General features: G+C 35.2%; 1 protein-coding gene across 2 annotated transcripts in view; it reads right to left on the bottom strand.

Annotated features, from left to right (window-relative positions):
* Positions 1 to 6,975: 6,975 nt before the first annotated feature.
* Positions 6,976 to 13,031, bottom strand: part of meaf6 (MYST/Esa1-associated factor 6) — a 7,632-nt gene continuing 1,576 nt past the window's right edge. The window contains exons 4-8 of one of the 2 annotated variants that reach the window (XM_055018151.1): positions 11,836 to 11,881; positions 11,554 to 11,746; positions 9,343 to 9,372; positions 8,994 to 9,027; positions 6,976 to 7,288 (exon numbers count right to left, since the gene is read on the bottom strand). In XM_055018151.1, coding sequence (XP_054874126.1) covers positions 7,274 to 7,288; positions 8,994 to 9,027; positions 9,343 to 9,372; positions 11,554 to 11,746; positions 11,836 to 11,881 — 318 coding nt within the window. In that variant the 3' untranslated portion in view covers positions 6,976 to 7,273. The remainder of the gene's footprint in view (positions 7,289 to 8,993; positions 9,028 to 9,342; positions 9,373 to 11,553; positions 11,747 to 11,835; positions 11,882 to 13,031) is intronic. The other variant, XM_055018152.1, reaches the window with a different exon arrangement.

The raw sequence follows: 13,031 nt of genomic DNA, 5'->3' as shown, positions 1-13,031 counted from the left end.
TTTTCCATCAGTCAGTTTGTCCTCTTGGTCAGCAGTAACAGCAGCTAAATATCTAGCTTCTACTGCTGAGAAAAAGATCACATTAGCATGGATTAGAGTAGAGTTAGAAAACAGTACAGAAAACATGGAAGAAGAAGCTGAGCCCATCAATACCTATTATTGATCAATATGGAGCAGAAAGGTTGATTTTTCAGTCATGTTAAAGCCCAGATGTTCTCTGGTTCTGGAATGATCCTGAACTTGTTTCGACTCCACCGCTGGTTTAAGACAACTCTTCTCGTTATCTGCATCTTAACTGTATCAGAAGCTGCTTTAAATATTTCGCTGTAAACGCAGCGGCTCCGTTTTAATTCGCTCTGACGGCTCTGGAAAGATGGAAAACAGCTGAGCAGATAAGGAAAGCTCCGTTTCCAGTGAAGGTCAGCGAGGTCGACGTGAAGCTGCTCCCAACGCTTCGCTTTCTGCTGGAGGACTCATTCCTCAACCCTCTGACACTCAGGCTGCTTTTCCACAACAGAATCCTTCATCCTGACCCACTTCTGGACGCTGACATCCATCATTTTAGCTTCAGTTCTTCACAGCCCTGCTCTGCTGTTTGCACTTTTCCTAATCTGTAGTAAATCATGCTGTGGCCTCCAGTAAATGCCAGTCCTGTTTGGTAACTCCACAGCATCTCCATTAGCTCTGAGTCATGGAGGTTCCTGCAGCTGAACTGGAGCTTCGCCTCGGTCCACTCCCTCCACATCGTTTCCTGCAGCGGCGGGAAACCAGGCTCAGATTTGTTGTTAAGTGGCGTAACACACATTTCACATTCACACCTCATTACTCACACACACCCCGAAGGTCCAACATGCGGAATGTGTTTCAGACAGCGTTACGTAGTTCAGACGTCTGAGGAAATAATACGCTGCAGAAAAATGTGCAGAATGTCTCCAGACCATCCTAACAGTCTGTCATTAGACGAGAATCACCTGCTCAGGTAATAAAGTGAAGCAGACACACACCTCAGGTTACAGCAGAGACATCAACCAAACTCAACTAAAACAGAAACATAGCTTCACTTTGAGACATTCCTTTTAAACACAGCATCTCTACACTGGAAAAATGCTCCTCTCAAAGCAAGAAAAATAAACTTATTTCAAGGAACTTTTACCTTGAAATAAGTGAAAAATCTGCCAATAGAACAAGTGCAAAACGTCTTGGTAAGATTTCTAGAAATAAGATATGATATTTAGAATATTGAGATCTTAAAATTAGCTGGGAAAACTTATTTTAAGCTCTATTTTACCAGGATTGTCAAGCTTAGGTGTCTTAAAATAAGCCAGACATGCTAAAAAATAATAGTTTTTCACTCAAAAATAGATTTTTGCTTTCATGTAACCTCCTAATTTGAGATGTATTAACCCTCCTGTTGTCCTCATTTATGAGCACCATAAAATATTGTTTCTTGTCTGAAAAAAATCCAAAAAATCTGCCAAAAAATTCCCCAAATTTCTGAAAATTTGCAAAATCTTCAGGAAGAAAATTCCAATAACTCCTTAAAAATTTCCCTTAAAAGTTTTAATCCCCCAAATTTGGCAAGAAAATTCTTGTAAATATTTTTCCAAAAATTAGTAAAAATCTTCCAAAAATATCCTAAAAATATCTAAAGTGATTCCATATATATCAGTAAAACTTCTAATATTTTCCTTAAGAACATTTACTTTAAAAAATCATAAAAATCATAAAAATCAACCAAATCATAAAAATCAACCAAAATCCAGCAAATTTTGCTGGATTTTGGTTGATTTTTATGTGAATGTTCTTAAGAAACATTTTTAACATTTCTTTTTTTCCACCAAAAAATGTTCAAAAATGTGTCTCTTTTTTGTTTTGTTTCATGTCGTTTGTCTGATTTTTGTCATTTTGTGTCTCCTTTTTGTCTTGCTTGTTTTTGGTCTATTTTTTGTGTTTTTTATCATTTTTTGTCTAGTTTTTGTCTTTTTTTGTCATTTGTCTCATGTTTTTGTTGTTTTGCTTCCCAAAAAATGTTGAAAATGTGCACATCAGAAGTTTCACTGTGAAATTATATATTTTTTTCCACATTTTCAAATTTTAAAACGGGTCAATTTGAAATTCAAAAATCCTAAAATTCTGCAAAAAAATCCCCAAATTTCTGAAAATTTGCAAAACCTTCAGGAAGAAAATTCCAATAATTCCTTAAAAGTTTCCTTTAAAAGTTTTATTTTCAAAAAATGCCCCAAACTTGGCAAGAAAATTCTTGTATATATTTTCAATAAATGAGTAAAAATCTTCCCAAAAATATCTAAAGTGATTCCATATATATCAGTAAAACTAATATTTTCTTTAAGAACATTCACATAAAAAATCAACCAAAATCCAGTGAAATTCGCTGGATTTTGGTTGATTTTTTTTTTTGTGAATGTTCTTAAGAAACATTTCTTTTTTTTCCACCAAAAAATGTTCAAAGATGTTGAAAATGTGGACATCAGAAGTTTCACTGTGAAAATATATTTTTTCCCACATTTCCAAACCTTAAAACGGGTCAATTTGACCTGCAGGACAACATGAGGGTTAAACTTATTTTGAGTTTTCTTGTAAAATTCAACTCAAAACAAGGTAATTTCCAGATTGTTTGACTTAACAAGATATTTCAGATGCATTGTCTTAAAACAAGTCCCTCCATCTGCTGAAATGTCTCTTGTTCAGTGAATTTATCTTAAATCAAATGGGACGAGACATTTTGACTAAAAATAAGACAAATAAACTTGGTAGGATTTAGAGTTTTTGTAGTTTTTGTAGTTTTACTCCATTGCTTCCAGCAGATGTTGAGATGTTCCAGTTTGGATGACGGCAGATGAAATGTGACTGTGGTTGGAGCTGCATGAAACCCAGGAATGTTTTCCAGGAATGCTTTCCAGGAATTAACTCCTCCGTCAGTCTCTCCATCATCAGTGTTTGTCAGCGGCTTCGTGTCCTCAGGAGACGACTCGGGTCTGACTGGAGCTTTAAAGTGACTTTTACCCCTCAGACCAGGGGTGTCCAACATGAGGCCCGCGGGCCAAAAGCGGTCCTCCAGAGGGTCCGATCCTCCAAAGGGTCCGATCCGGTCCTCAAAGTGTAAAAATTCCAGAGAAGACATTAACTGCAGATTGTAAATTAGTAAAACTATAAATTTAAAATCATTTCTAGTCCATGACAAGTTGTTTGGATCAGAAAGTAAAATACTAGATTGTTCTTTGTTCTTTTGTTGTTTGGTGTCTAATTTTTTTAAATATTTTGTCTTGTTTTTGGTGTTTTTTGTCTCACTTTTGTCATTTGTCTCCTTTTTGTCGCGCTTGTGTTTTTTGTATATTTTTTGTTGTTTTGGTTTTTTTAATCATTTTTTGGTCTTTTTTGTTTTGTTTGGTGTCATTTGCCTTAATTTTGTAGTGTTGTGTATCATTTTTGTAATATTTTGTCTTGATTTTGTAGTTTTTTGTCTTTTTTTGTCTGACTTTTCTCGTTTTGTGTTTCCTTTTAGTCTGGCTTGTGCTTTTTGTCTATTTTTTAACATTCTGTTTCTTTTTTGTCATTTTTTGTAATATTTTGTCGTTTTTGTTGTTTTTTGTCTTGTTTGTCTCACTTTTGCTGTTTGTCTCATGTTTTTTTGTTTTCTGTTCCCTCTTTGTCTCGCTTGCGGTTTTTGTATATTTTTTGTGGATGTTTTTTTAAAATAATTTTTTTGTCTCGTTTGTCCATTTTTTAAATCTCTTTATAACTTTTTTGTCAATTTTTTTGTTTTGTTTCATGTCAATTATCTTGTTTTTGTCATTTTGTGTCCCATTTTTGCAATATTTTGTCTTATTATTGTCTTTTTTGTCTCGCTTTCTCGTTTTGTGTTTCCTTTTTGTCTATTTTTTGCCGTTCTGTTTCTTTTTTGGTCTTTTTTTTTGTCACTTTGTAACTTTTTTGTCCAATTTTTTTTTTGTCTTTTGTTTTGTTTGAAGTCATTTATCTCGTTTTTGTCATATTTTGTCTTGTTTTTGTTGTTTTTTGTTGTCTTTTGTGGTTGTGATCCTCCAGTAAAACCTCTGGTTCAGTTCCAGGTGACTAAATGTTGTGTTCCTTTGTCGACACTGGGATCTGGAAGTTGTAATGTGGAAATGATAAACTGAGGCTGAATTTTGCTGAAACTGAATTTATTTTTCTTCATAAATTTCAGGTTGTTCATGATGTTTAGTAAAAAGATAATTCCTTAAATGTGAATGATCTCATGCAACATTTAGTCAGAACCATCAGAGAACCACTGAGCTGCTCCAGAGTTATTATAAAGGTAATTAATGCTCATTTAATCCTGAATCTGATAACACAACCCCCCCCCAAAATAACTGATAATAATCAGAGCAAATCTCCATAAAACATCCGCCGCTGCAGCAGAACCTTTATCTTTAAATTCCTCTTTTATCTGATCGTCTGATTGGGAGAATTTTCCATAAACTTCAGATGTTTTTTACCATAAAAATGTCAGATTGTCTTGTTTTTTCCATCAAACGCCTGTGAAGAAACTAATTCAGATCATAAAATATGACACTTCAAAGTTCAGTTTTACCTAAAAACTACAAAACCTGATCTCATCTGCCCCACAGTTTATTCATGTCTGACTTATTCCTTCACTTATTTGATCTTTTAAGGTTCTATACTTCTAATTTCAACATTATTCTGTTCTATCTGTAGGGTTTTACTGGATAGGGGAGATTTTATTGTCTCAAAAGCCAAAGAAAATCTACTTTAACCCAGATTTGTTCATTTTGGGTCTCAAATACTCCAGACAAATAGACATTTTTTCTTATTAATGCACAGAAATCTTAAATAATCTGATTAGTTTGTCGTGTTTGTCACCTCTAAAAGCTCATTTTGTGCAGAAATAAACCCTAAAACTGTGAAACATCTGCTTGTTTTCCATATTATAGAAAACACTAATCATGTAGTCTTTATGTAAATTATCTTTAAGTATAAATAAATGAGTGAATAAACCTGAAAAATCTCATGTAAAACCAGCATTAGTCGTTTATAGCTGTGTGTTCTGGCGCCACCTGCTGATAAAATGAGACGCTGCACCCTGAATAAATACTGCAGCTCTAATTCACGTTTAACCACAGAGACCAGTGGTGTCCAACATGCGGCCCGCGGGCCAAAAGCGGCCCTCCAGAGGGTCCGATCCGGTCCTCAAAGTGTAAAAATTCCAGAGAAGACATTAACTGCAGATTGTAAATTAGTAAAAGTATAAATTTATAATCATTTCTAGACCATGACAAGTTGTTTGGTTCAGAAAGTAAAATACTAGATTGTTCTTTATTTTGTCATTTTGTGTCTTGTTTTTTGTAATATGTTGTCTTGTTTTTGTTGTTCTTTTGGTCTTTTTTGTGTCACTTGTCATTTTGTGTTTCCTTTTAGTCTCGCTTGTGATGTCTATTTTTTTGTCATTTTGTTTCTTTTGTCATTTTCTTGCCTTTTCATTTATGTAACTTTTTTGCCTAATTTTTTGTTTTGTTTCGTTTATTTCATTTTTGTCATTTTGTCTCATTTTTGTAATATTTTGTTGCTTTTTGTCTGACTTTTGTAGTTTGTCCCATGTTTTTGTTGTTTTGTTTCCTTTTTGTCTCGCTTGTGTTTTTTGTCTTATTTTTGTCATTTTGTGTTTTGCTTTATTCGTTTTGAGCATCATTTGTGTTTTGTTTCTCGCTTTTGTCAGTTTGTCTCATTTTGTTTTGTGTTGTCTCATATTTTGTCTTGTTTTTTGCCTGACTTGTCCAACTTTTGTCATTTGTTTCTTATTATTGTTATTTTGTTTCCCTTTACTCGTTTTGTGTATCGTTCTTGTCATTTTATCTCGCTTGTTTTTTGTCACTTTGCAACTTTTAATCAAATTTTCTCTTTGGTTTGGTGTCGTCTCATTTTTGCAGTATTTTGTCAGGTTTTTGCAGTTTTTTGTCTGACTTATGCCATTTTGTGTTTCACTTTATTCGTTGTTTGGAGCATCGTTTTTTGTCTCACTTGTGCCTTTTTTTTGTCATTTGGTTTTTTGTCATTTTTGTCTCATTTGTGTAATTTTTTGTTCTGTCCATTTTTCATCGCTTTGTAACTTTTTATCAAAATTTTTTGTCTCTTTTGTGGTTTGTGTCATTTATGTATTTTTTTGTTATTTTGTCTCTCGCTTTTGTCACTGTCGTTTTTTTTGTTTTCTCATTTTTGTTTTCCTTTTTGCCTCACTTGTTTTTTTGTCTTTAGGTCACTGCAATTTGCTTAATTCGTTGCTTTGTATATTTTTGTTTTGTGTCTCATTTTTGTCATATTTTTGTCCTGTTTCTGTCTTTTCTTGTCTGATTTTTGTGGTTGTGATCCTCCAGTAAATCCTCTCTGGTTCAGTTCCAGGTGACTAAATGTTGTGTTACTTTGTCGACACTCTGTGATCTGGAAGTTGTAATGTGGAAATGATAAACTGAGGCTGAATGTTGGTGAAACTTAATTTATTTTTCTTCATAAATTTCAGGTTGTTGATGTTTAGTAAAAAGATAATTCCTGAAATGTGAACATTTCTGCACTAAAACAAAGGAACCATTAGGAGTTGTGGTTATTTCTAGGTTATTCTGCTGTGGTTTTACTGGTTTTACTGGAGATCAGACTGGACGAGGATCAGCTTGACTCCTCTGCTATAATTGGATGAAATCATCTTTTTAAATATTAAATCTTGTTCACAGATATTTCAGTGTCTGTCTCCATCAGATCTGGCTGCTGTTTCCTTGAATATTTTCCTGAAAGAGGCTGAGAGCTGCGGTTATTTTCTGCTGGACTAAAGTAAACAGCGATGATGTTTCTGGAGCTCTTGTGTGGGAACCGAAGCAGTCGACAGCAGAAACAACAGACTCAGGGCGTTTATCGTCATCAGCAGACAGAAAGCAGCCGTCATTCCGGAGGCTTCAACAAACAACCACATCAACTTACAACTTTTTATTAGTTTTTTGCAAAACAAACGATGTCATAAAAGAACTGGGGGCGTTCTGGGGGTTTGAACGACTGACTGACGCTCAACCGAAACCTTCTAACGACAGGGAACGTGGAAATAAATAGTCTTTTTATCTGAACAGGATGTTACTGAGGTGTTTCTAACCAGAGGAAGGTGGAGGAGGGAATGTTTCAGCGATACACACAGTACAGGAAAGATGACGACAAGAAAACCAGGAATACAAAGTTCACAAAGTCCAGGAAGGTCCAGACGGGTCAGGCAGCTTCGTTAGGTGGAATAATCCTGGACAGAAAGAGGAAAACATGCTGGAATAAGACGTTTGGAGCTGCTGGAAGAAGAGGATTAGTTCATTAATTCATCCGATATTTAACCGTCAAATGCTTGTTTCAGTCATTTGAAGGTGGAAAGAAAGACAAAGAAAAGGAAAAATCATGTAAATAATGACAATTATTACCATTAACCCTCGTGTCGTCCTGCAGGTCAAATTGACCCGTTTTAAAGTTTGAAAATGTGGAAAAAATATTTAAAAATATATTTTCACAGAGAAACTTCTGGTGTCCACACTTTCAAAATTTTGGGGAAATTTTTGAACATTTCTTGGTGGAAAAAAACAAAAATGAGACACAAAATGACAAAAATCAGACAAACAAAACAAAAAAGACACATTTTTCAACATTTTTTGGTGGGAAAAAAAGAAATGTTAAAAAAATTTTCTTGCTGGATTTTGGTTTATTTTTATGTGAATGTTCTTCAGGAAAATATTAGAAGTTTTACTGATATATATGGAATCACTTTAGATATTTTTAGAATTTTTTGGGAAGATTTTTACTCATTTATTGAAAATATTTACAAGAATGTTCTTGCCAAATTTGGGGGATTTTTAAAAAAAAAAAAAACTTTTAAGGAATTATTGGAATTTTCTTCCTTAAGGTTTTCCAGATTTTCAGAAATTGGGGAATTTTTTTTGCTGAATTTTTGGATTTTTTTCAGACAAGGAAACAATATTTTTTGGTGCCCATAAATGAAGACAATAGGAGGGTTACACCTGTAGTCAGCAGCCAATCAGTGAGTTGATGGAGAAAAATTAATTATTTCAATAAATAAATGCTTGTTTTAGTCATTTAAAATAAGAAAAGACAAATAAAATAAAAATTACTCAAGTACAGACATTTGTCACAGTTAGAGCTACTATAAGTCGCTGATAAGTGGATCAATAGTAAATTATTGAAATATTTTATGAGTTAAATACTTGTTTTAGTCATTTTTAGGTGGGAAACATGAAGACCGAAGGCAAAATATAAGAAAAGTTACTTGAGTAAAGACATTTATCACAGCTAGAGCTGATCTAAGTAGCTGATTGATGGACCGATAGAAAATTATTGAATTATTTCAGGAGTAAAATACTTGTTTCAGTCACTTTTAGATGGGAAAGACAAAGACAGAAGATAAGAAAAAAATGAGTGAAGACATTTATCACAGTTAAAGCTGCAATAAGTAGTAGATTAATGGATCAGTAGAAAATTAATCAACTATTTTAATAACTTAATATGTATTTTAGTTATTTTTAAATGAGAAAAAAAGACGGAACACGAGAAATAAAAAACTAATTAAAGACATTTATCACAGATAAAAGTGCTAAAATCAGAGAACAATAGAGTTTTAATTGACTATTTTATTAATCAAATACTCATTTTAGTCATTTTTAAGTGGGAAAGATGAAAATGATGTGATTATAAACTCTTCAGACAGTTAAAGCTTCAGTAAATCACCTAATAAAGCAGCGATTTAATAAGTGAAATCTTGTTTTTAGACGGCTGAACGTGTTTCTTGGTCAGACATGAGGAATATTTCACGTTTTAAACAAAGAGGGTGAAATATGAAGGCTTTTTGTTTGATTTTCTTACATTTTTAAAGAGAAAATGATGAAGAAGATCAAAGTAACGGGTTCCTGAGGAGAACAAACACCAGATAAATAGATTCTACTCACAGCTCTGGGCTTCTTGTTGACCTTCATGTCAAACCTGCAACACAAACAGAGCAGCTGCATCAGGATTTAACCCTTTGAAGATCTTCTGATGGTTTATGGAGACACGGTGGAGAAGAATAAAACACACAACAGGAACTGTGCTTCCTGTTTACACCTTTATGAAACGCTGCTGCAGCTGAGGAACAGACTGGATGAATGTGAGGCAGAACATGAGCAGGTTCTCAGTTACCGAGCAGGAGAGGAGCATTCAGACCAGAGGATGATGGACATGCAGGATGGAGACAAGCAGCAGGAGGTGGAGGACGGACGGACGGACGGACAGCAGGCAGAGAGAAGAATTCAGACTTACTCAAAGTCATAATCAAACATGGCAGAAGGGCTGGGGGGGGCAGCGTTAGGGAGGAAGAGCAGCTGTTAGTTCACTAAACACCTGTCCAGAGGTAGAACATCTGGAGCTAAAACATCTGGAGCTAAACACCTGTCCAGAGGTAGAACATCTGGAGCTAAAACATCTGGAGCTAAACACCTGTCCAGAGGTAGCAGATCTGGAGCTAGAACATCTGGAGCTGAAACATATGGAGCTAAACACCTGTCCAGAGGTAGAACATCTGGAGTTGAAACATCTGGAGCTAGAATATCTGGAGCTGAAACATCTGGAGCTAAACACCTGTCCAGAGGTAGAACATCTGGAGCTTGAACATCTGGAGCTAAACACTTGTCCAGAGGTGGAACATCTGGAGCTAAAACATCTGGAGCTAAACACCTGTCCAGAGGTAGCAGATCTGGAGCTAGAACATCTGGAGCTGAAACATATGGAGCTAAACACCTGTCCAGAGGTAGAACATCTGGAGTTGAAACATCTGGAGCTAGAACATCTGGAGCTGAAACATCTGGAGCTAAACACCTGTCCAGAGGTAGAACATCTGGAGCTTGAACATCTGGAGCTAAACACTTGTCCAGAGGTGGAACATCTGGAGCTTGAACATGGAGGTAAACACCGTCATTAACTCCAGAAACAGCTTCAAACAGACGACATGTTTATCAACCGTCTGTTCACAGACAGAAAGAAGAGGCTTCAGTCGGGGTCATCCAAGTTGTTTTAGTGTTCGGCTTTTTTTAATCGTTTTGTGTCTCGTTTTTATCACTTTGTCTCATTTTTGTCGTTTTGTGTCTCATTTGTGTCGTTTTGAGTCTTGTTTTTGTCATTTCGTTTCTTGTTTTTGTCATTTTGTGTCTCGTTTTCATCACTTTGTCTTGATCACTTTTAATCATTTAAGAGAAATTCTGGCTGATTCTGAATCATTTTCCAGATATTTTAGACTATTTTCATGTCATTCTGAGCAAATTTTCATCATTTTAGATCATTTCTGGAAAATCTTCTGAAATTCAGGATAATTTTTGAAGCATCTTGGACAACAACAAAAGCCCTCAGAGAGCTCAGTCCTCCTCCAAGGCTGCTCATTCCCCCATATGTCAGAAATGCAGCATTTATTTATTAGTTATTGATGATCAGAAATCACAGCAACATAGAATGTGTCCATTTAATATAGATGAACCCACAAACTAAATGCCTTTGCTCTGAGTACAGGTGTGTGTTCTGCATGTGTACGTTATGTACGGATACTGGATCACGTGACCTAAATATGTAGCGGGCGGTGGGAATTGATGGGACTCAGAAACACCCCCACAATTTAATCAGTTGTTCCTTGGATCATTTCTGATGGATAAGTCCTGATAAGTCCTCAGAGGTGGATTTGTAGTAGGATCACAATCATGTGATCATCAGCAGGCAGCTGATGTAGTGTTCACTTGTTGTCATGGTTACAGTGACGCCGTGCCGCTATCTGGCAATGATACAGAAATCTTTAACAAATCTCAACATTTGTCCAAAATTATTAGAAATTTGTCCAGAACTTGCTAAAAAAAATCCTCTTTTCCTGTTCACAATCTGTCCAAAATGAGTTAAACATCTAGGACAGCTGAGAAGGGTTCCAGAAATTACTAAAAACAACAAAAACACGTCCAAAATGACTCAAATTTGACCTCATAAAATAAGTGTTCTCTAAATGCTGTCAAAATTTCGTCAAAAATGACCTGAAATATGTGCAAAATGACTAGAAATTACTCACATTTGTCCAGAACTTGTTCAAAAAATCCTCCTTAATTGTTCAAAACCTGTTCAACATGAGTTAATCGTCTAGGATGAACGATAATGATTAAAAATTTTTACTAAAAATTGGTCCAAACTGACTTTAAAATGTCTTAAAACTATTAAAATTTTCTTTAAAAAGTCGGAATTATTCACTGTTAGTTTTATAAACATTCGTGGTCCTCAGCGGTGGATTTGTAGTTGGATCACAATCATGTGATCATCAGCAGGCAGCTGGGAGGAAAGTCTGAGCTCACCTGCTGCACGTTTACAGAGATTTTATAGCAACCAGGTTTAATACGATGTAAACAAACTTCCAGAGACTTTAATTCAAACACACTGATCAGCTGCGACCAGACTCAGCTGACCCTGGATCAGATGTAAGCGCCTGCTGGAGTCTTCATTTTGTACCTGTGTCTGTTCTTGTTCTTCCTCTTCTTGTGGCTCCCGTGGTGGCTGCCCGAGGAGGACGAGGAAGCAGCTTTCTGAGGCTTCAGGTCCTGCAGCGTGGAGTCCACGTCCTCCGTGTCCTCCTGGCTCGGCTCGTTCTCCTGGTTCTGGAGGTCCGGAGAGGTGTCGCTCTCTGTGCCGCTGCCGGCTTCGCCTGAAGGGATCCGGACGGCAGCACAGAGTCAGGAATCACCGCAGATCACAGAGGAGGAACTTTACCGACGGTGTTCAAAAACTACTCACGCTTCTCATTCATGTGATCCGGAATCCCTCCGAGTGCACAAACCGCCTGGAAATCAGAGACACAACATCATTTCTACCAAGTTTGGATTTATTTACAGCCAGTTTTAGTCATTTTAGTTTGAGCCATTTTAAACATTTCTTAACAACTTTTATTTATTTCTGACCAGTTTTAGTCATTTTAACCATTTTAAAAATGATTTCGGACCAATTTTGGTCATTTTTACCTAATATTGATTGATTTACAACCAGTTTTACAACCAAATTTTGAGTCATTTTGGACCAGTTGTAGTCATTCTGAGCAAATTTTGATTCATTTATGATCTATTTTAGTCATTTTTAAGACTTTTGGAGTCATTCTGGTCAAATTTGAACAACAGCAACTCATATCTATACTCTAAACATTTACAGCTTCAGAATGTTGTTTTTGGGTGCTACTAGGATAAGTTTTTACACTGTAATGTCCAAAAAAACAATATTTTCCTCACTCTGTACATTACTGCAGCTCCTCTTCTCTTCTTCTTAGACAGCTTGACCAATTCTGGTAAGTTTTTGATAAATTTTGGACCAGTTTCAGTCATTTTAACCATTTTAAAATTTATTTCTGACCAGTTTTAATCATTTGAAACATTTTAAAATTTATTTATGGCCAGTTTTAGTCATTTTTACCAAATGCTGATGGATTTACAACCAGTTTTACAAGCAAGTTTTGATTTATTCTGAACCAGTTTTAGTCATTTTTATTGATTTATGACCAGTTTTACAATTTCTGATTAATTTATGACCAGTTTTAGTTATTTTCATCAAATTTAATTTCACTTATGACAATTGTTTTTAGTTATTTTGGTCAGTTTTAGACATCTCAACCAATTTTGATCAATTTTGATTCAGTTTGGACCAGTTTTAGTCATTTTCAACATTTCCTTACAATTTCTTATTCATTTTGGACCAGATTTAATCATTTTCATTCATTTATGATCTATTTTAGTCATTTTAAAGATTTTTGGAATAATTTTGGACAAATTTGAGTCAACTTGGAACGACAGCAACTCATATCTATATTCTAAACATTTACAGCTTCAGAATGTTGTTTTTGGGGGCTACTAGAATAAGTTTTTTATGCTTTAATGTCTAAAAAACACTTTAGATGTTTTTATAAAGCAGCAAACGTGACTAAAATATTGTGTAAAATAACCCAA

The sequence above is a fragment of the Amphiprion ocellaris genome, chromosome 15 (genome assembly GCF_022539595.1).
Source record: "Amphiprion ocellaris isolate individual 3 ecotype Okinawa chromosome 15, ASM2253959v1, whole genome shotgun sequence".
NCBI lineage: Eukaryota > Metazoa > Chordata > Actinopteri > Pomacentridae > Amphiprion > Amphiprion ocellaris.
The sequence above is the reverse complement of the archived record's forward strand: the minus strand, read 5'-3'. Positions and strand labels throughout refer to the sequence as shown.